General features: G+C 42.1%; 1 protein-coding gene across 2 annotated transcripts in view; it reads right to left on the bottom strand.

Moving 5' to 3' along the window:
• Nucleotides 1-23,759, bottom strand: part of ROR1 (receptor tyrosine kinase like orphan receptor 1) — a 171,632-nt gene that overhangs the window by 35,726 nt on the left and 112,147 nt on the right. For both annotated transcript variants that reach the window (XM_055815670.1, XM_055815671.1), the window contains exons 2-4: nucleotides 20,356-20,427; nucleotides 7,606-7,893; nucleotides 6,105-6,135 (exon numbers count right to left, since the gene is read on the bottom strand). In XM_055815670.1, the coding sequence (XP_055671645.1) occupies nucleotides 6,105-6,135; nucleotides 7,606-7,893; nucleotides 20,356-20,427 (391 nt within the window). The remainder of the gene's footprint in view (nucleotides 1-6,104; nucleotides 6,136-7,605; nucleotides 7,894-20,355; nucleotides 20,428-23,759) is intronic.

The raw sequence follows: 23,759 nt of genomic DNA, 5'->3' as shown, positions 1-23,759 counted from the left end.
GCTTCTGTCACAGCCACAAAACATGTCACAGGACTGGAAATCAATACACCTCCTCCACCAAGATCCTGGGGGTCAAGGCTGATGCCCAGCCTGGGTGCCAGAGCCCTGGGTGCTGGCAGTGGGCAGCAGCAGGCAGGTTGGTCTCAGGATGCTGCTGGAGTGGCTCTCCAGTGAATCTACTCTTGCCTCTTCATTGGAATTTTTTCTTCTATAAAATATAGCTTCTGTGGCCAAAGGGGTAAAGTCTCTATGTTACTCTTTGAAATCTACAGTCAAATACATGGCTGGCCAAGCCTCACCTGGATGCTGGCCAGTGGTTATGCGTTTTCTTGTTGAAAGAACCACGGTGACATCCAGCCACACAGAGCCACTGTACAAAATATCTGTTTTACTGAAAAAGCCCAGATATGTTTAACTAATAAAAAATAAAAAAAAAAAAAAAAAAAAAAAGAGAGAGAACTCTCTTAATCACTGAAAAAGAGGATGGGAGAATCCTGTGGGGTTTGTGGTTTCACAAGCCTTGCGAGCTATTTATGGGAATCACAAACCCCATTTGATTTTATGAAGCAAATGCCCCTTAAAATTACAGCCCTCTCCTCTCCTCTTTTCCTCCTCTTCTCTCCTCATTCCCAGTGGTTAAATAAAGAACAAAACAATACCATATTTAGTTATATATGTAGAAAAGGCTCCATTAAGAATAAAAGGACTGTTGAAGAGCAATAGTGACACAAGGACCGTATACACCCAGGAGATGCCAGTCTGCAGTATACACATCCACTCTGATTTACATTCACGCTGTTGTCTCTCTGCTACACAGTAACCCCTGCACATCCAAGAGCGGTAATATTGATGAACTAGTAATTTTTCTCCTTTAAACCCTAAAACAACGTGTCTTGCAAACTTACAGAATGCTTCCAAGAGGTGCCATTCTGTTCTTCCAACGTGTTCCCAGTAATAAAATCATAAGTCTGTGTTATTGAGTGAACTATTTCACCTGCAGGTTAAGCCTTTTTGAAACATGCTCAAAACACAATAAATTGTGTGTGGTTTTCTGACACAGAATAGTCAGAGCATTATCCTGAACTCTTCCCACTGAACTACACTCCAGCAGGGTTTGTCTTGCTCATCTTTAGACCAGACCATGTAAACCAGTTATTTTCTTTCCCACTATAGCTCTTTTGACAGTTTCTCGAACAGTATGCAAGTGTGCTCTGCCTCCTCTCATTTCAGTGACTTGTGCCTAGCATTTCTCCTGGAGTGGGTGAAGTTCAGGGCAAGCACAGGGCCATCGCTCCAGGCAGTAGAAACGATACAGAATGAGGGGAAAAAAGAACAATAATAATGGAAAAGACTGGGCATGCAACCATTTTCTAGGCCAAAGTATTCTATTGTCATATTAAATTCTCTCATCTCCAGGAATCTGCTGTGCTCTGACCTCAGCCCTTTCTGATTTTCATCTCTGTAGCAACCAGAGAGACCTGAGGTTAACATACACACTTCTATGTCCTTAAAGGTGCAAACTTTGCTATGGATGATGGATAAAAAGTGAATTTCAAAGTGATGTGAAGCATAGGAACTTCAAAAACAATGTTAGAGTTATGGTCTTTCAGGAAATTTTTAGAAGTGATGGCTAAAGCTGTGCATATATACGTGTGTACAATATTATATATATACACACACAGAAATATGCGATGCACAAGTGTACACTGATACACGAGTTAACAAGCAAAATGCTCCCTTTGATCTTCCTCAAATTATTCAATCAATTCAATTTGAGTTTGCATTCATAAATTCCGTGGAAAAAAGAAGGGGCTAAATTAGCTGATGGTGGCCTTTTCCACCAAGAGCCAGCACAACCTGACTTACCCGCCTGAAGAGGCCCCCCGCCCCGACTCTGCCTGTTGTGGAGGTGCCCTTGACACCATCCACTTTACAGAAACTATTCCAGCAGTCTGAGAGCCGGAGCCATGACTGCCCTGCTCCTGGGCACGCGTCCGGCTGCGGGACAGAGACATTCGCACTCTCCCCACAGCTCACCAAACTTCTTGTAACTGGCACTGTATCTGTAGCAACTTCTGGCAAAACAAAAGATAAAATAATGATTTATTTATCAAGCAGGGGAGTGGGTTTGTTTTTTGTTGTTGTTTGTTTTGGTTTTTTTTAACAAAAGAAGCTTCTTCAAGCTATGTCAGAGATGCAGAGCAGCAGAGCACATTAATGGCAAGAACACCACACCTCACAGATAAGGGCTTTAAAGCCGACCTTTGCCAAACACAAGAGAGTTAAAAGAAGAAATTCAGGTCAGCCAGCGTTTTACACTGCAGTAATACCTTGGGTTCTTGCTTTCCTTACGCACTGCAGTGGCATGTTTCTGCTGGATTTTCTTTTATTTGTTTCAGATTGATTTGTAAATGAGACTTCTGGCTCTAGCTACCTGTAACAGTACTCAAGGAAAGCAAAAAGAATAAGGATATAACACACACGTGAATTATTACGTTATCTAGCATCGCCTGTCTTCTTTTACAGAAGTCACACATTTAACCTTTTTATTTTTAAGCTACACTTGGCTCATCTATTTTTCTGCCATCACATCAGCACAGAACTCTGCACCTATAAATTATGCGAAAAAAAGTGCTGAGCATATGGATTTTTTTAAAAACATGATCCTCAAATTAAATCCTTAAATGAACAGAACCTTCCACTCATGGTAGACTGATAAAGACAACATGGGAGAAGCACACCCGCTGAACAGGGCTGCTACTCACCATCAATTTTGTTCATTGCCTTATCATAGGAGAAGAAACTCATGCTGATAAGGCACAAACACTTTCCAAGTATGAGTTTTCATTTCCACAACATCCTTCCAAGTGCTTTCCATATTTAGCCTTCATTTAATCACTGTAAAATAATATAATATGTCTGTAAGATGATGTACGGTGGGTGTCCATTTGCTCAGAGCTACACCAGCAGTCAGCTTGCGCAGCAAGGGAAGAGGGCCATAGGTTCCCATGAATGTATTTTGGGGAACCAAAACCAGCCGAACCCATGGACCCACAGCCAATTTAGCCAAAGCACCATGACCAGTGCCCTAGCTTTGGAAAAAATGGCAGGCAGATATTTCATGACCCAGCTTCCAGGAGTGTTCCTGAAGAAATTGTTTCCCCATAGGACTCCCACGAGTCTTAAATGATGGGGAGGGAGGTTGACCATGTATCACCCTGGAACTTGAAAATCCAGGCTGGCATAGATGGGGTTGGTTTTCACAGATAAAAGCAGGTATTTCTCATGACTATACTCATTGCTCATCTAATAGCGAGGAGGAGTCCTAAAATGGCATCAAGACTATGAAACAATGTAATAGTGTCTGAGGGCTGATGCATTCAAAGGGTCTCACAGGGAGCAGGTTCCAACTTCTATTCATATTTGAAGAAATTTTCAATCAAAACACCAGAAAAAATATTTTTTCATCCCTGGAACAACTTACATGAATTTGGTTTTCAGACAAGATAATTTTGCAGAGCTGTACAAAATGCTGTTCCCCTGTGCTGAAGAGTACTGCAGCCTTTAGCCAGCAGTCCTTCAAATGCTTTTTTGTGACACTTACCTATGTGATGTGGGCTCACTCTCACTTCCACCAAATTTTCATTCATTTCATAGCTATGAATTTGTTTGCCAACTTGTATGGGGAGAAGGCTATGCGTGAGTAGGCTATACAGCACACAAGATATTGTTTGCATGGAAAGAACAGCAAACAGCAAGGAACAGATTTCGAGGCAATTTCCCTCCTGCATTCCAGAACATGCAATTTCTTTTTGCAATTCCACTTCACTCAGCTGGACCTAACCACCCACTGCTGCTATCCGTAAGGCTCTTGCACTCACACCACTGGCAGCAGATATGAACAAGGTTCAAGATGACGTACACTGACCTTTTTTTTACCTCTTATTTAGTATGAGTTCCAAGTTTATAACTTCTTTGTCATAAGCTCCTTCCTGATTCTCTTATTCCATAGATTAAACTTGGTTACCTCCTACAGGAACGTAGAAATTTTTCATTCGGTAAAACAGAGATCCTTCTGCAACATTTGTTTCTCTCCAATGTTTAGTACAATGTGACTGACCTCTTACTAGATAGAGCCCACAACCCCCCATGGTAATGAAGTGTGATTAAATGTATTTTTTGGCTACAAAATTATAAGGCACAATTATAAAGTCAACTATTAAATAGGACTATTAAAATGGGCGTCTCACTTTTTTTCACCTTTTCACACTCTTTGTGTTTGTACACATGTATACCAGTGGGCAGCAAATGCTGGGGAAAAAAAATTAAAAAATGGAATTGAGTCAACTTTAAAGCCAATTGAATGTTTTATATGGTGCATACAGAGAACAGTGATTGTTTGTTCCCTGGATATACGGCCTTTACATGCAGAATAAGACAGGGCCATGTGAAGCTGGAAGAAGGGTGCTTAGCTCAGGTGGAATGTAATACTCCTAGTCTCCAAACTAGCACTCATGACACTAGTTTGTTTTTTCCTCATGGTCTGGGTGATGCTGTGCAGACATCGCTTTAGAGCTCAGCCCAGCACTCACTGAATTAGAGGGACCATTTGCTGTTACTTCTCCATAACTTGGTAAGGCTTCTCACTAGTTAAGTCGTGGTCTTTTTTTTTCGCATGGGGGCAAAAAAATCCCCAAACCCTGCCAGAAAGGAAAATGGGAAAAGGTTCCCAGATCTGTTTTGTTTTTAAAAAGTGAGGCAAAGCTGAGTGGCCTAGACAGTGAAATTCCAGCACAGCTCTCTGCTTTCTGTGCTCCCACTGCTCTCCTGTGGGTTTCTGGCCACCAACGATGTGTTGCTCAACCTTACACATTTCAGAAACCCCAAACTAGGTGGAAGTAGACACAAAATACACATCTTCTCAACTCATTAATTAATTATCCAAACTACTAAAGAGCACAACAGCCCCCAACACTTCCCACAGCATCATGAAGCTTTCCTCCTTGGAACACCACAATCACAAAACATAGCCTGAGTGTGAGCAAAGCGCACCCCTTCCAAAACAAACAGCAACTTCCTATCAGGTACCTTCAAAAGGAAAGACAAAAACACATTTTATGATGTTCCATTAGAGGGCATCCTAGCATGTCCTTTTGTGGTGAGATGCTCTTAAGATATATCTTCTGCAATACTTTGTGAACGATCTTCTATAAGGACAATCAGGAACAGTCACATCCCCAAGCTTTTGCATCCCTTGTAAGTGTAATAGATGTGTTTTATGTTTTAATTGGTACTGTATTTCTCTTCTAATGGCGCGGCTTCCTTCACCAGGAGAGGCGGGTTTTCAGTGTTGTTCCGGGCACATAAGACGTAAGCTGGACGCACTATCACAAAATTAATTTCAAACTTCAGAAGAGTTGCAAATCACACTTGAAAACAGTAAGGGACTACAAAAGGTGAGCAACTTTGATCACGTGTCTTGGAACTAGAGGGGATGATAAACCTATGTTCTCAAAAGCTACCGAAGGCAGAACCTCCACTGCCAAAATACAACAATGTGGCAACTGCTCAGACCCAGCCGCAGGAACCAAACCTGAGCTCCGGGATACAGGGAACTTGTAAAAACAGCCACTACTCCCACCCACATACTTGATCTTTAAAATCTCAGTTTTAAGACAATATACTAACACAAGTACAGACAGATACAGATACAGATACAGTTTATGACCATCGGTCCTCTTAAAACCAGTAAGAAGCCCCTAGATAGTAAAATCTACTTATAGTGACAAATATTTTCTGGATTGGGCTGTGACATGTATGAAGAACAGTTTGAAGGACACTGAAATCTGTTCAAAGACTGAAGGCACCAGAGGATCTGAAGGTAATAATATTGGAAATTAAGAAGTCTAGGGTAAGAAATAGAAGTTGACATGATAACATGAAAATATATCTACAAGACAGATAATTCAGTTATAATAAATTAGCATAGTATCTGACTCAAAGTGGAATGTAAAAGTGCTCCTGTCACACAAAATGAAAAATGAACTTCTGACTGCTGAAATGCAAGATTAATGAATCGACATAACAGACATGAAACAACTTACGATGATCCTGGACTTGCTGTTGGCGGGGGACCTGCAAAATTGACAGAAGAAAAACAGTGTGATGAGTTATGGTGAGGTAGCAAGCAGGAAGCTTTTGAAAATGTTTTAAAAGATAAAAGTAATACTCTGTCATGTTGGATGTCATTTTTGTAGCTTAACAGATAAGTCACAGTTTCTAAGTACCAAAGACAAGACTGTACCCCACAGCAGTGATTGCAAAATGCCGTAGACAAGGACAATAAGCAGGTGAGGCACTCATCCTGCATTTCAGCTGTGTCTCAGGCCATCACATAAAGGTTAAAGCAAACCACAGGCTTGCCCAAAAGCATGTTGTAACTGTAACTGGGAGAAAACATCATCGTTTCTCCCATCAATCTTCATTATTTATCAGGGAATTCATCCTAGACCTGATTCAGATGCATTGGTCAAATTCACTCTGACCTCAGTGGGCTTTGGCTGAGAGGGTCTCATTGTTACTGCCCTGGGTGCTTGTATATTGGCAGCTGCTGGAAGTGGTGAGCAGGCCAGAGTGCACATTCACTGGCACAGTGCAGACTGAAGAGTTGGCTGCAGCAGATTTCAGGGAGGTTCATACTAATGAGTATTTGCTCTAGAAACCAAATTGTGAGACTGAATATTGCTCCAGCCAGAACAAAGACAAATACTGACCATTTTCTACAGGAGCATCTAAACAAGTATCATTTTTCAAATAAAAATCTCCTACATTTCAGATACTGAAAAGAATACAGAAGCTGAAAAGAAAACTGCCTTATGAGAACATCTAATGATTAATTTCTTATTAGAATTTTGAAAATGTGGGAGGTTTATGAAAAAAGACTATGAAACTCATCTCATACATCATTCATTGTGTGTTTGTCCAGTTCCTAAGAGGATTAACTAGGACTCTGCAAGTATCTTCATCTCAGTGAATTATTTCCCTCTGAATGTGGAGGTGGAGAAGACACACAAAACCTGCTTCTTGTTTGGAATCTTCCCAGTTGCAAGATCAGCTTTGAAGGCAATTATCTCAATATAAACCTGCAAGAAAAAGTGCTTATTTCACCTGACAGGTGTATATGTATCTCCCATTAACATGCCTCCAATCTATACTGCAAGCTGAAATTTCTCACTTGTTAGAGAAAAAGGAGGTCACTCAGGCACCTGAGAATAAAATCTTTTTTGTCTTCTGGTCTGAATCCACTCAGGTAGCATATTCATGAACATTGCTGTTTAGTGACCTCTGTGCTTCGGTCCTGCTTCCAGTAGGCTTTTATACAGTAAAAGCCACCATTACAGCTGCCAACACAGGCATCGCAGTGGAGCAAAAAGCAAACAGGCAGAGAGGATAAACGGCCATCCCAGAGATGCTCCCAGAAACGGGCTGAATCAGATTGGATAATACTACTACATCAGTGCGTTCATTTTTGGTGGATAAACACCCCTTTCTCCAGAGTTGTTTTTCTAAGTAACAGTCTGGACAGCTTAAAAGGAGAAAACTTACCAAATTTTACAAACAGCACACCAGTTGTAGAAACAGTCTTTCTGCCGTTAGTTGCAACACACTGGAAGTAGCCAGTATCTGTAGTGTCAAGGTTCCTTATGCGCAGTCGAGACCCATAGCTTGTGGCACGGAAGGAGATCCTCCGGGGTTCTTGGACAACTGGCGCATCATTTTTCAGCCAACGGACTGTCGGCGGAGGATTGCCAGAGACTTTACAGTGCAGCTCTGCAGTCTGGCCAAGGGTGGTAGTTATGTTATTCATAGGTTCATCAAGCGTCAAGAAGTAGTCTGTTATGTAAAAAGAAAAAAGGGTGAATAAAAATCTCCAGCTCAGGAAATGTTATTTTAAAGAAACCTCATGCTTGTCTCCGAAAGGGAAAAAAAGGAACTGGCCATCAAATTTAGTAGAAAACAATAATACTTGTTAATTGATGTTTCAGGACAGTAGGTCCCACATAGTTTTTGCATGGTAATAAAAGGAACAAATTTTGGAATTTCCATGTACTACAGTAATGCTGTATTTCTTGAAAACTTCTCTTCCTTCATATACCCATGGATTTTCTCTACTTTCTCAACATCATCCTATTTGGCTTCATTCAACACAGGAAAAGGAGGTAGCACTGCTTCTCTTTTTTTTCTTTTATTTCTCCTTTTTGCTAACCAATACACATGAAAAACATGTATCAGAAATCTGGCTGCTCATTTTGATGCCTTTGCCTATGCAGACCTCCCTCTGCTCATGTTAAGACCCACAAAATATAGGAATATACAAAATCAATCACTCAGAAGTGAAGATCTCAGAGCCATTTTTATTTGATTCACACAGCAATGCAGACAGTATGTTGTCAATGATTTAGTAAGCACTAACTGCATAGATGAAGAATAAGGATCATATCTGGGAGATGAAGACTTTTTTTCTCACTTGGTATTTTCCTTGCTAGAGTACCAAAATTTATCTTAAATCTGAAATAGGTCTCATGATAGGTGCAAGCAGAAGATCGAAGATCGAGAGTTCTTTCCTTAAGACAGAGAATGTTAAATTGAAATTTAGCAAAATTAATCTCGTCTAATCCATTCATGAGCATTGTCTTCTTCTGTCAAGTGCTATTTCATTCTGCATCATTCAGGAACAGGACCATTTCTAGTTAACTGTATTCAACATTTAATTAAATCCTTTAAAGGCAGAGACCGAGATGGATTGAGGATGGGGAATGGAATATGCAGGCTTTCATCTCCACGTCACAGGTTCAAATCTAAGTGTCATTAGGGGCCAAAACCCATTATCATCTGCTGGCTGTCTCAGCAGGGTGGCCAAAGCATGAGAAATCCAGAGACTGTGCCCTGCTCTGGCACTCTCAGAGCTAACCCAGCACGTCAAGAAAAGCCTATCAGTAAGTAAGCTTGTGCTGTGCTGCTTATGCTCCACCATTTTCAGGTACATCTACTGTTAACTCCAGCAATAAGCCTGCCTAAAAGTATGAAAAAAAATTCTAGCATGTATAGAAACAGCTTAGCCAACTAACTTACTTAACTAACCTGCTTCCCTAATTATTTATTTTATTATTAAATAATAATAAAGTATTATTTATTGAAGACTTGTGTCTTTACTAGCTACTCCCTTAATTATATTTTGTGTACATCATTATCTCTTTCCTTTGTATTTAATCTGTTTAGCACCTAAGCTCTTACCCTGTGTTTGCATAGCACTTTATACAAGGCATCCCTGTTTTCATTTGATCCTGAGAAGCCATCAGGATAAACATTTAACACAAAGGTACTACCCACACATATTTTTTTTTCACCAGACTAGCCTTTTAACATGCAGGTATGAAACTGTGCAAAATACAACTGTTACCTAAGCTCCTATGGATCTAATTAGCTAGGAAATCTGTGTATGGGGTAAAAAGGGCAGAGATGCCAGCCCTCGGTGAAGCCAGACAACAGGGTCCGACGTCTCTCGTCAGGGGTGTCAGACTGGCCTTTAGGCTCTCCAGAACCATTTCTGCATGCTTCATTGCAAGACTAGAAATGTTCCTGACTTGCTATCTTAATAACCTCACTGGGAAGCATAATCTAAGTCAGTGCACGTATTCTTGGGTTCTCTCCACAATCTGGGTTTAATAAAATCACAGTAATAGCATGAAACTGGATAACCACATTTAATTATCCAACGTAACGTTTCTATACCGCAGTCATTTATATAATTCCTGATAACATTTCAAAGACTAGTTCAGATATCTACAGTATAACAGTCAAAAAACAGAATGGCCTCAGTCCTGTGATGGTCTTGCTGACAAACACCACAGTAAATATAATATTTTAAAGGTCCTATGGTATACAGGAGAGGCAAATAAAGGAGTAAGGATGTAACGTAGCTTTCCAAAGGCTGGAGAAGGATTTTAAAATATCAGTAGCGACAGTAAGTCAGTGAAAAAATATGGCTGTAATGCAAAAGCTACGGTGCAACTGCTCTGTAGGCACAAACAGAAACAGCCTCTCAGCTTCAGGAGTTTCTGACTCCTCTAAGTGTTCTCCACCCTCCTCCACAAACTACTACAGAAACCCTAAACAAAACGCATCTGCTAAATTCGGTTTAGCTTTGTCCTCAAATCCATAAATTTTGCATCCAAATCATAAATCAGATCAAGCAGATCACCTGAGATGAGATTTAAACAGGGCAGGTTTCAAGCATTTGGAAGCTTCATGAGAAGACATTCCTCACAGATAAAGCAGTTCTGTAACTGAAAATGAGTGGAATGTCTAACAGTGCTTCCAAAAAACCCTGAGCTGTTACCGAGGCATACAAAATTACGAGCATTCCTTCCCTGGCATGTACAAAAGCCATCCATTGCTGCCCTGCCTGGCATGGAGGGGCAAAGGAGAAGCCCAATTTTATTTTTAATACCTGTGTCTGACTCTCACCTACCAAAGCCCATCAAATCTTCAAAGCTACCACCACCATCCTCTGCCCTTAATAACAACTATACAAAGAACATATAAACCAGTTCCTGCCTGCAGCCAGGTTTTTGCCCAGGTCACCCCCCATGAACCACTCTCTAGGGCCACCAGCATTAACATCGCTTCTCTCTGGGACAAAAGGCCAAGAAAAACGGTGGTAAATCCTCCTTTTGTGCTTTCAGCAGGAGGCGAACAGGGATGATGAAACAGGATGGACTCGCTGCTTGCACACATGATGAAGACACTATCGCATGGCCATGGTCTTAGAGCATGCCACGTTCTACCAGATTTAATTTGACAGTCTCCGCGCCATCAAGGAGGTCCCCAGATGCCCAGAGTTGACTCCCTTCAACCGAAAGAATAATTTCTTAGAAACATGATGTTTCTTCTGTACAAAGTAATTACTGCGCTTCTGAGAATTAACTGGTCTAGTGGCACTGGCCATCGGAAAGTCTGAGTTTCAATCCTGGCTCTGAGTAGTCCTGGGTGAATCACTTCAGTTGTGATTTTTAGAAGAGCCAAAGGGAAGCAGACACCCAAAGCCAATCAAAGCTCACATGGGATTTGTGCAACTAAGTCCTTTTAAAAACAGCCTTAAACCTTTTGGCTCAATCTCTCCAGCTGTAAAGTGAGGATAATAATCCCTCTTACATCATGGGGAGGCTGTTATGTACATTAATGAGATAATGCTCATAAAGCACTTTGAAGGTGAAAAGTGCTATGCTGGGATAAGCACTGTTATTATATTTTAAGTTAAATATCAGGGTTTCAAGAACATAACAAAAGCTGGTCCATGTTTTAGAGTAGCACTCTATAAAAACATTTTGGAAACATTTTAATTTACAGAAGTATGGGAGAATAGCCTGAAAAGGTTCTAAATAAAATTTAGCCCACCTATAATTTAATAATAGTCAAACTGATTTTTTTTTAATTTGTAAAAACAATTTACTGCTGGGTCTAGACCCTGAATGCCAAGTTTCAGCCCACAGAGATATTTTTTTTTTAATGGCTGAGTTATAAACCCTTGAAAAATGCTGACAGCCCCTTTACTATAGCAGCACTAGTGGGTGCCCTATAATGAACTTTTAAATGACTTGAGATAATATCTGGAAAGCCAAGCCTGAAATATATTTCTGGTTTTGAGCCGTTGCCAATGCAAACACAACACATCATAAGTCATCTTCATGATTCTAAGCACATGAATTGGAGACACTGCATACAAAATCCAAATATTAGGTATCCTTCATGGCCAAACTTTTTGCTGGTTTGATGTTACAGAATAGCAGCAGCTGTGCAAGGACAAAACGTAGTGCATTTGCGCATCTCAAAAGAAGAAAAGTGTGTGTATTTCCACAGCTCCGTCTTGACATTGTTAAATAGGAGCCTGCCCAGTCATAATAAATCCTGAAGTATTCTACTACTTTTAAGTGGAACCCAGGTGGCTTTCAAAATAAAAGCTCGTCCTCTCTGGCCAAGGAATGTTAATCTCCTCTGTGACCACATGGTTACTCTATCTTAAATTACCAAAGACACATCTTAAAGTAGTAACACCCTCTTTCCTTGGAGGAGGATTTTGCTGGCCACAGTGAGACCTTTTTTCCCCAAGCACTGTGCACTATATGTTTCTGATTTCACTAGGTGTTTAAAGCACGATGGGGATGCAGAATTAGACCCTAAAATGTTCATTTTATGAGAAGAACTGTTGTTTCATTTATCCTTTTCTTTATGCCCTTCTGATCTTTCAGAATATTGAAAGAAAAGTTGAAATTAAAGTCTCCGTTCAAGCCATCACAACCCTGAAAACAGCTTCAATCCAGGTGCAACAGAGAGGCTGGGGTACCAAGTGACTTCCCATTATAGACATGTAAGAACACACTTCCCTGGACAGGAACATCTCCAGACCCTTTCTCAAGCAAACCTACAGCTGTGGGGACACTGTTTCCAGCTGCTGGACTGGAGAATAAGTTTAAGTCTGGATTTGAAAACTTAAATCTGCATTGCAGCACGTAAAGCAACCACCTGACCTGGTTGGAGTAAGGCAGTCGGGACACCAGCCTTACAGACTGCTTATTGCCTTTATCTTTCTGCACCACAAGTTTAGCAGCTCACCAGTTCTTTGTCACAGCATACTCTGGCAAGAAGAAATGCAACAAGTGTCTCAGTCAGTGATTGCAAGACAGATGCATTTAGTGATTGGGAACTTAAGGAGCTGATAACCTTTGTTGAAGGGGAAAGAGCCTGTCAGGCACATCAGAGGGTCTGACACAGTCTGTCCGATTTAATATACTAGTCTGGAAAGAAGCATTTTCCTTCATTCAGACTGTTGCATTATTTACATTAGCGCAGTCTGATGCTACACTTAGACGTGTCCCCCGTACTCACATGTATCGGCACCACCACTGAGCACTGACCACTGGCAATTCTCTACAATTCTTTGGAGCAAGTCAACAACGCGGAGCCCACCCAGCCTGAAGATGCTGGAGGGGCTTGCTGGTTGTTCCGTATGTTCAATCGACTTGAGTTTTAAGCTGAAGAAGGAATGAGCAGGATTTCTGACTGAAGTGTAGCCATAGACAGAGCACATACTTCTCAGTTGGAAAAAGGATTAACCACCGATTGCTTGATCTGCCCGTAACTCACAAAGGGAGACAACTCCTGGCAAGTCCGATCTGAGGGTCTGACCAACAGGCCCTTGTTATTAAAAGGGGCAAAAGGAAGGCTCTTGGCTGGAATTTCACTTACTTTAAATGAATAAAAGTAGAGGAATGACAGTGGGAAGAAAGGAATACCGCACTCAACCCATAATTCAGCAACCCGTACAAAGAATATTAAAGAAGTCCAGACAATCATGCGGAAATATTCAATGTTAACTGTCTTGGGACAAAAGGAAAAATATTCTACTGCCTTTGCTTGCCCAGCTTATTTTCAAATGAGTTTCTTCAGCGATGTGTATGTGCAAGACTCAATACACCCTGCAGCTGTGTGTTGGGCTTTCTCTCCACAGACACTATCTAGGGGGTTTAGTGCCTCCTGAGGATAATTTACTGAACTGAAAGAGGCTGACCACTGCCTGAGGCTTTATGGCTTTTCAGATATCCATGTGTGACATTCAGTGTATTTGGGATTCTCAGAATTAATTGCTACTTTCTGATAATTAGTAGCTTAGAGATTGCCCTGGGCCATAGCAGGGGGGGAAGGTTTGCAGAGGGAAACCAGAGCACAGATGCCTGCAGACTTGCAAAAAATTATCTGGGGCTGAGCACCTGAATCCCACTGCTTTTGGATAGGAACTGCAAAAACTCTCTACCCTGCGCACCAATGTTAATTCATAATATGCATTTGAGAGTTTGTATCTGTCTTTCCTTTTATGAGCCAACATTCATGTTTAAGGACAGATGTCTTGGTGATAGCTTTGACGCTACGATCTGGCAACAGGAAACGAAGCTTTTCTTTTCTCAGGCTCCAGTTTTATAGCACAAGTAGGAAGCTTCTAAACTTTATCACAAAAAAAGTGATTTGGAATAGGTAAACAAATGTCCACATCCAGCTATAAACCCAACTACTGAAAACCATCAAGGGATTTTGTTGTCACTTTAGAAGCTGCTCTGCAGTAAAGAGCCACGTAGAAAAACTCAAGCTATTAAAGGAAGGGTGTATAGAAAGCTATGTGCCTTAAGATTAATGTGGTAGAGTCGAAGAAAAGCTGTTATTTTTGACATTTTGACATAGCATCACTTTAGGATCTGGTTCTTATTAGCCCTTTCTGTGCCTTTTAACAGTCTATTTTTTAAAAAAAAAAAACAAAAATCTCAGGAAATTTGGAACAGAAACTTACAAAAAAACACGTCTCTTCACTCTCTGATCTATCAATCTTTCAAATAAACAAAGATAGCTGGATGAGCCAGGAAAAGGTTATTATATATAGTTACCTTATGTATAATGGTCAGATATTCACTGCACACACTGAGGTTATATAAAAATCCAATGTAAGTCAAGCATTTTGTGAAAGATTTTTGCCACGAATGCCCAGCGTTACTCAGGGTGGTTTCTTTTTCAGGTTGTGTTCTGCAACCTTCAAATTTCACACCCTGTATTATTTATAAATGAGACATTCAAGAAACACAAATTCTCAAATAAAAACGTACACTCCGTCAGTGGAAAAGCAAACAAAAGGAGCTAATGTACTGTGGCTAAAAAAATTTTCAAACAAAGTAGAAGTAATTTACTGCCTCGCTACTAACGGGACCCCACAAATAGAATCAGAATCTTGAGCTCCATAAGGGGAGCTTGATTTACCGAATATCCCCCAGATAATAAAGGAAAATAAAAAGGTAAATTGTGCATGAATGTGAAAGCTGTAATTCTTCCCCTTTCACCATGTGTATCAAATTCACATCCAGTGATCTCAAAAGAGAATCTGGAAATCTCTAAAGAACTGAGGCCAAAGTCAGGAGGCCTCGATCCACCTGGTTTTTCGCCACGTTTGGTTTTGTTTATGTTTTTTAAGATGTAGTTTGCCCAAAAGTCAAATTCTCCCTGGGACATCAGAAAGATTTTCCCTGTAAGAACTCATAGCCAGGTCATTCCCCTGCCTGGAAAGACTTGTCAAGGTACTAGCTTTAGCCTGGATTTCTCAGTAAGGACAGCAAGGTTTGCTTCTCCCCTCAGGAAGCCCCCAGACCCAAAGGGTCGATCAGCAGCATGGCTGTACCCACTGGGATGTCCTGCAGCCCCTTCTGCGCTCTGTGGCCTCCTGCGCTGTAGCTGCTGTCCAGCCCACCCCACCAGAGGATGTTCTGCCTGCATAAGGATCTCCAAGTCTGTGACACGCAGCCCCACACACAGGGCATGGGAGCACACACTGCAGCTCTCCCATTCCCTGGTTTGGCCTTCTACAGTTATTTTCTGCTCTGGATCCCCAGACCATCCCAGGGGAGGGATGCTTGCTATAAGTGATCCTTGTATTGATATGTCTTCGAATACTTTAGGATAAATCCCAGATTAACCTTAAACCACAACGTGATTTGGGGTGCCATTTTCTAAATCCTGACACTTGCTGCCGAGCTCTCCAGGGCATGTTTGCTTTCCATATAATACCTGGAGCACCACGAGACTGCTAAGTGCTGCTGCAGCAGTGACTGCAAGGTCCATGCCACACAGCGAGGCTGTGAGCAGCGGGAAGCTCAAAGCCTGGGCTTGGGATCGTGGATGTCTGGAAATGAAAATGGTTCCCAAGCCCTCAATCACTAGCATTTTAAACTTGTTTGCCAAAGCAGATAGGCCATGAAAGGGAAAATAGGTAGTATCTGCAAAAACTCACACAAATAGTTTTCTTTGGAAACTGAAGGACCAAGTGAAAAGCTCCTGGGAGGATGAGGTACCAGCAACAAGAGAACACGCTGCACCCCAGCATCAGTGTCCTCAGCTCTGGGTCAATCACAGCCAGGACACATCCTTGTGCATGGTCAGGGAGCCGCCATGGTGAAATGAGCTCCTGAGGAGGCTGCATGTGGGAATGGGGGGATTGGGAGAACCTGACCAGGGGAAGCTACAGCAACACCATCCTTTTCTTACCAGTCCTGTAGAGTGAATGTCCACCAAAGCTGAATCCTACCCACAGTTTAAAGAAAATAATATTTTGAAGCTGACTCTTTCTTGGCAAAGACTCCAATATTATCTTTGCCTAAGGATGAAGAGTTCCCAAACAATTCCCCTACTGTACAGATGTAAATAGGCTCTCATTCAAATTCAGGCCTATTTCTTTGTAAATAAACTGACATCTGACACAGGGAAAAGCCTAACCTTCCAATTGTTTTTGTGGAAGAGAAGCAGCTGAATGAAGGGCTCTTCACCTTTCAAAATAAGGATCAGGGAAAAGAAGAGCTCACGGTAAATTGGAAGCTTTCTCAAAGAGCTGGAGCAGGAGCTTGTCCCGTGGTGTAAGGGGAGAGAGGGGAGGCAATGCACAGCCAAGGAGAAATGAGAAACCAGAGTGCCTTACACAACAAGAAGGGAGACAGACTAAATAATGCTCAAGACTGCCTGCCTTGTTCCCTCCTCTGCTGGCACATCCCAAAAAAAGAGTTGCGTCAAAGAACAGAGTATGGACCCTGAAAGCTGGCACCAGGGCAGAGTGTCCACGTGAACTCCACTTACTTTCCATTCCATCTGGTCTTTTTGTTTTGCCTCAGATATTACCTATTGCCACAGCTGATGTCAAACCATTTCCAGATAAGGAAATTCCCTTAAGGCACCAAGAACAAATGGCCATGCCATGGTGAGTGTCAGGAGCAGTTAGAAAGTCCAGTGCAGCAGGGCTACACAGGAGCACACGTGGAGGCAGACTTCTGCAAGCCTCATGAAGTGATGAGCTAGTCATCTCCCACCCACCCGGCAGCTGCAGGCTCCCACAGCCCGAGGGATATCTCGGCTAGCGACCTGGGAATGAAAGGCTTCGCATCCTGCCACTGACCGCCTGAGATGGGCCTTTTCCTACCACCAGAGCCCTCTTTTCTCCCCTTTTTTCCTTATTTCTCCTGATGTAATTAAATATTTATTGAATCAAGTTTTCATTTCTCTTTTTCCCTTTTGGCATTCCCTCTGCATGCCATGATTTATCAGCTGGAAAAGAGAGAGAAATGCTCATAGCTGAATTTCCCCTATTTTAAAAGTGATTATTTTTTTATTTTTTAAGCACAGTTTGTTTGTTTTTTTAAGGTTTTGGTGAGAAACCACCTCCTCCCTCCCATCAATCGTTGCTTTCAACAGCTCTTCACGGGTGGCTGCGTCTCTTTTAAATTCATTTCCTGTTAAAAAGAATAAACAGGCAACTGTTTAATGCTGTCGATTTAGCTTATTTAATAGAAACTGAAACCTGAATAGGGCTCAGTTGTAAGATAATCACTGCAGAACTCACTGAGCTAGGGAAAGCACCATATTAAGTAATTATTTCAAAATGCAGAATGTTGCTTAGCAAGACTGTGAGCTGTTCCTCCTTCCCAAACACAGGAGATATATTGGAGTAGATGCTCATTTCCAAAAGGCAGCAGGTAGAGTTAAAGCCACTTAAAGCGGGCAGCCATTTAATTGGGAAATTTGGCTGGAAACCACTTTCATGTGGTGAACTTAATAGGCTTTAAAATGAGTTTTACTGGGATGCCTGCATGACCTCATGGCTAACTGCAGCAAAGACAAGTGGATGTTGATTTCTTGAGATACTTGTTTGGAAAAGAAATGTAAACTAAGTGCACACCTAATTTTCTCCTCTGAGGTTTGAACTCACCAAGTCAGCATGCACTGCAGTATATTTGGCTCTACACAAGTGAGAATTTCAAAGACCTTTAGCAGAACCAGCAGCTCCCACATTAAAGCCCCTGCTTCTCTCTTAGACAAGACGAAACGTGCGCACCTTACTTTGCTTGTAGGCACACTGGGAGAATCCGCCCCTCTGACTAAGCTTTTTGGGCAGCAAATGCATTTTAATCACATATGTAAATCTGTGTTTAGGTGTGTAAGCTTACAGCAGTCTAAATGCTAATCAGCTCAAGCAAAGGGGCCGGTAATCCCCCAGGAATGCAGGGTTCAGCCCAACGAGTGGTAATTGCCACATTCCAGCTGGATTAGAAGCATGTAACTTCATTTTACCTGTTTCTAACAATATAGCTCAGGAACAGGTGCCATGGAAGTAATGCAGAAAATGGTTTAATTACCAATGTAGAGGCCAGGCTCAGCGCTGGCGCAGAAAGTGTAAGCCTTGCTTTGAGCAGTCAGATGACTCAATGTCCAGGACAGTGGCAGCCCCCCCCAAGTTTTACCTCTGCTGCCTCTGGAGCTGCTGCTTTCCAACAGACATTGGCAACCAGAGTGGGACATCTGAACCCTGGTTGACAGAGCCCAGCATAAAGACATGGAGAGTATTTTGAAGAAAGCAGATGCCAAAGGAGGCCCGCACTCCATGCTACCATCAGGCACTTTTCTCTGTTTCCTAGCTGTGTTAGCCAAACTAAAATTTTGGAGAGTGCCCACCTGGAGCACATGACACTGGAAAAAAGGAGCATTTGAACTACCAGCTGAGAGAAAACAATCAAAGTATGGGTTAAAAGTCACTCTGGTCATAAGAAATAAGTCTACATGAAACTTCCCATTAGGAATAACAATAAAGTAGCTACTGGGGGGCTATTTTTCATCACAGACCAGATCAAGGTAATGTAATTTTACAGTAAATTTTAATATCTCTTCTCTGCCTTCCTTTCTACCTAGGTTTTGGTTGGAAGCACACAGCTTTCCCTGCAGTATCTAGCAATCTATGGGCACCTTACCAGTTGAACCCTAGGGCTCACAGTGGAGAAAAAAGAATATCTCTGACGATCATTTGCAACAAATACTTCCACCACTTCAACGAAGTGTGACCCTGTCTTCTCCTTTGATCACGGGGTGGGTTCCTGTAGGTTAGTAAAGGCTGCCTGCCAGTGATATCGTCAGAGGCCTGAATTAAGACTGATTGCCTCTCTGTCATTTTCTAATTTTTGAGTGTTCGGCTTTGTGGCCTTACTTGCTTTTTCTAGCCACTTATTTCTTTCTTTTTGAAAAAACCAGAGAAAGCTGTCAAACAAGTAAAGAAACATGCAGGCATCCTGCTTGGGGGAACCACCACCCTCACGTGTCTACAGCTTCAGGATGTTCCCTGAGCACAGCCTGGACCTGCAGTCCTACCATGGGCACCTGGATGCATCACTGCAGTGAGACAAGACATCCATTCTATCAACACCTTCTTTCAGCACTATGCTGTGAATTGGGAATTCTCTGCTTAATGACTACATGCTTTTCTCCCTTTCCCACCAGCTAGCACAAGCCCTTTGACTTTTGTCTTCTCCAATGTGTCCTGCATCGCCAGAAAGTCCTGCTCCTTCCCTGGTGGGAAGGCAGATGTGGAAGAGTCAACCTTGTCTTAAAGTACTCAGAACCATACATTCTCTTCACACTTAAGCACCAAAAATACTTATGCATAAACAGAAAACATTATGAACACATGTTCATAAAAAACATTAACAAAATACAGACAAAAACACTGAGAAAAAACATCTGTAGCAGAACTCCACTATGGGAAATTTCAGTCTAAATAGTTAATGGTAGGCAAAGTTATAAGTAAATGAAAAGAGTGGTCGACAAATTGCAGTTAGTGTAGCTAACAGCATCCTCCACTGCACATGTTATGTTAGAAGCATTTCAAAGACCCGATTAACTCAAGGAGCTGCAGGCCACTGCCTTGCAGAAAGGGCTTGAGGAATCTAAGCAATTTGGTTTAAATAATTGGTGGTGCATAATTTACAAAATGAAGGGGAATGGTAAATACAACCCTTATTTTACAATAGATATTCTTTGGAAAGCTCCAAATCATACATAATTACCACCTGCAAATCTATCCTCCCCCCCTTAATTTAAAGCCTCAAAATTTCATAATAAAACACACTGAGGCAAACTGCCTGCCTGATGCTTGTTAACTTTGAGTACAAATCCTACCATCCACCAGACAAAATGTCAAGCAGTTCACAAACCAACAGAACTCACATCTTGAAATATTTTTACCATGTGGAACATTTTACTGGTACAAGAATCAAACACAGCATTCTCCAGAAATCACAGAACGACACATAATTAACTGTCAAACGATCACAAGAGAAACGAGGTTTATCTTAAATGCCCCCTCACCACTTTGCCTGCTGGTTTGGCCAAGTCAAGAATTGAGATTTTAAAGTCTGATTTCACATCTTTCTATTTTTTCTGTCCTCTTACCTTTATCTAATTCACTTGAGATGTTCCATGATGATGTAGGCATAAAATCCGCAACAACTGATGAATTTGCTCCTAGAAAGGAAAAATAGAAAAGAAAAAAAAAAAAAAAGATGCTGTTAATATATCAATTCTGTATAATCAGGAGAGTGAGAGACATTTATAAAGTCGGTGTCACACTAATAAAATTACTTGAAGAACAGCAGCTATTAAAAGGCACTCGATGCTCTGTGTTGGCAGGCTCAGACATATGGGCAGCAGAACCAGCAAAGTGGAAAAAGGCACAGGGCCAGCGCTGGGGTTTGTTTTGCAATGCTGTCACTGTGAAGCCTTGTGTTAATTAAGCAACCCATCTTTGAGATGTATTTGGCCCACCTTAAAATCTCTCCACAAGTTTTATAGAGGTAGAATGACTCTGCAGTGTTACAGCTAAGAAAAACACAAACACTATGAGGTTGCTGACCATGTTATCTATTAACATTTACAAGCTATTTTAATCCTGCAGGCCCATGTGCACAAGAAGAGACATAGTTTATGCACTGAAGTTAATAGGGCTACTTGTATGAAAAATTGTCCTACGACTCATGTAAGCATGGGCTGGAAAGACTGATCTGAACATCAGTAGCATTTTCTCATTGCTATGACATTTCTTCCTTTTTCTTGAAAAAGTTGAATGGTGATTTTAGTTTTCACTTCTATTTTTACCTTTTTTTTTAAACACACAAACAGTAAATTGTATGGAAGATGGTGTTAGGGGAACTGCCAGAATACTTCCAGCTTCAGCTATAGGTCATGGTAAAACACCTCCCTGTATCTGAACATCGATGATTTCATCACACACCCATATGAGGACACCCATATGGTGTGTAACTGCTGCCATAGCGCTTGCCACATCCCACCAGGCTGTGGTGGCAAGGCACAGTGATGAGGTGTTTGCCGAGCTCCCTGAGGGTCTTCACAAAGCCATGTTCAGCAGCGTAAACCCACCATCACATGGTGTGGGTGGAATTACTGTTCCCCTGGAACAGCTGACCCACATGCGCCTTGTGATGCTCTTCAGGCACCTGGAAAGCACTGCTGCTCTCCCAGTCAGCCCCCAGGGATACTACACATATATACGAGCTTTAGTGAGTGACGGTGGGAAGAATGTGTGCGCACACATTACATGCATGGAAATGTAGCGGAGCTCCCAGTTCCCTGCATCTACCCAGCCCCAGGAAACCTGACCCTGAGGAGGAAGAGCGCGACGCTGGACAGGAGTGCTAGGGCACAGAATGTGGGAGGGGAGAGTGAATCTGAAATAAAACCAAGCAGTGCTCAATGTGTCAGCTCCCGACCTGAGTGGGATGCTCACTACATATTAACACCCTGTGGCCTGATTCTGCACCCTGGCTGGGCCCCCAGTGCTAGGTCATCTCACTTGGTCCCATAGAGTCCCAGTGAGGGCAGAGTCAGGACGCTGAGCGTCAGCTGGATCCCGGATGAGTCTGAAGTATACTGTTTTTATTGTGACACCATCCCTTTAACTTGTTCCCACACAGCTTTTAACTACAAAGCAGTTTCACTCATAAAACTGTGGCAGTGCAAGGATATGCAAAAATGTTCTGTGTTTATTTGACCAGTTGGCAACTATTCTATTTCTATTTCATTAAAAAATCACGAGAAAATTGTAAACACAAAGTCATACAAATGCATGAAGCAGTTCAGATACAGCCACTATGCTTTTTATAAATACCGCCTTTCTTAAAAGCCCACCTGGTAGCACTGCTTATTTAAGACTCTGTCAAGTATTTCCAATGTAAACACGGAATTTGAAGGCATTATAACTCACCTACAAACACGGCCCCCAGCCTGCACAGATGCACAGGGCAGAGACCCACTGACAGAGACAGATCCTGAGCCCATGTAAAATGGCAGCGCTCTGATGTCAGCAGTTGACACCTGTTTACCCAAGCTGAGATTTTGGCCCACTGGGTCCATTAGGGATCACATGGATGAAAGACCTCCTCCTTTGTTTAAGGAAAAAAAAACCTGATCCAGTGCTAATATCATCTTCATGCTGATCATGAGCATCCGGGCTAAAGGACACTGAGGTCAATGGATTTGCTCTGAGGCTAAAGCTGAGGTGTAGGGTAGGTGACAAATAACCAGTGCGCCAAATGCTGTCCAGGACCTGGTTGGTGTTAAGCTGGTACTGGAGGTTGGGATGCCCAATCTCCTACGCCTCCCCTGCGTCCTTGCCTATCAATCCCTCCTACCCCAAAAATAGGGCAGCTCCTGTAGGCCCGTGATAAAACCCTCTGAGACAGGGATCTAAGGTGCCACTGCCTCTCACACCTCCTGGGTAGACCAAACAGGTTCATCTCTCATGTCCACAGGGCACAAACAATGGGTTATGTCATTCACACTGCTCACTCATTCCAGTTTTGCGCTCAACAATGTGTTTTCTGTACGCGATATTACTTTTGTTCACCTGGAAATATTCCAGCATTAAGAGCCCACAAATGAACCATATTCTGCAAACAGCTAACACACATTAAAGCAAAATGAAAGAAAAAAGTACTAAAAATACTATGACCAAATACAATATTTTGCTATTGAAAACCCCAGAGTGCTCATATGAATGTTTCCTTAAACAGGCTTTGAAAACATGACCGTGAATCTCACAGAGCAGACATCCATCATCTGATCTAAGAAACCACATTAGAAGACCAAACTTTACTATTTGTGAGACAGTTATCCTGGTAACCGGCAAATTTTCTGATATTCCTGAATTAAAGCTCAGATTTAAGAGCAAAGCATCACTGTGCCCTTAGTAAATATTTTATTTGACTGAAAGGACCATGCACAGCAGCTACACAGCATGGGAACATAACACCGAATTGGTTAATGCAGAATACAAAAGCATCCCAGAAAAGGCAGCCGCGAGACACGCATGAATTTAATTTCTAACTGTGATGACTTAGGATCGCTGTGCATGAAAATGAGAGCAGTGATACCTCTCCTTGGAAAAACTATGTTATAACCTGCAGGCCAAATACAAGGTGCGCTCTGTCAGAAGGTGAGCTTCCAGCCAGCCCACGGAGAGAGATGAGTCATGGATGGGAGAAGGATCAAAGACTCATCCCAGCAAACTTGTTCCTCCCCTGGAACCTCCTGCTCCTGCCTGACCCACCTCGCTCAGTAACTCTCAGTAACTCTGCCTCCAGGAGGAAAACAGGTTTAAAAAACCAAACTGGGAATGAGTAGGACTTTTTTCCCTTCTGGGACCCACTATGTGCTAGTGGGTCAAAGAGCTGGAGCACCAAGAAGGTCACCCCAAATGCAAGACACCTACAGCTATTCCACCCGTGACCTGAAGGAGACCAGAACAGGTTTGCCCATTTGCTGTCACCATTAAAAACAAG

Source organism: Falco peregrinus, chromosome 10 (assembly GCF_023634155.1).
Source record: "Falco peregrinus isolate bFalPer1 chromosome 10, bFalPer1.pri, whole genome shotgun sequence".
Taxonomy (NCBI): Eukaryota; Metazoa; Chordata; class Aves; order Falconiformes; family Falconidae; genus Falco; species Falco peregrinus.
Note: the sequence above shows the minus strand (reverse complement) of the source record. Positions and strands in the feature narration are given on the sequence as shown.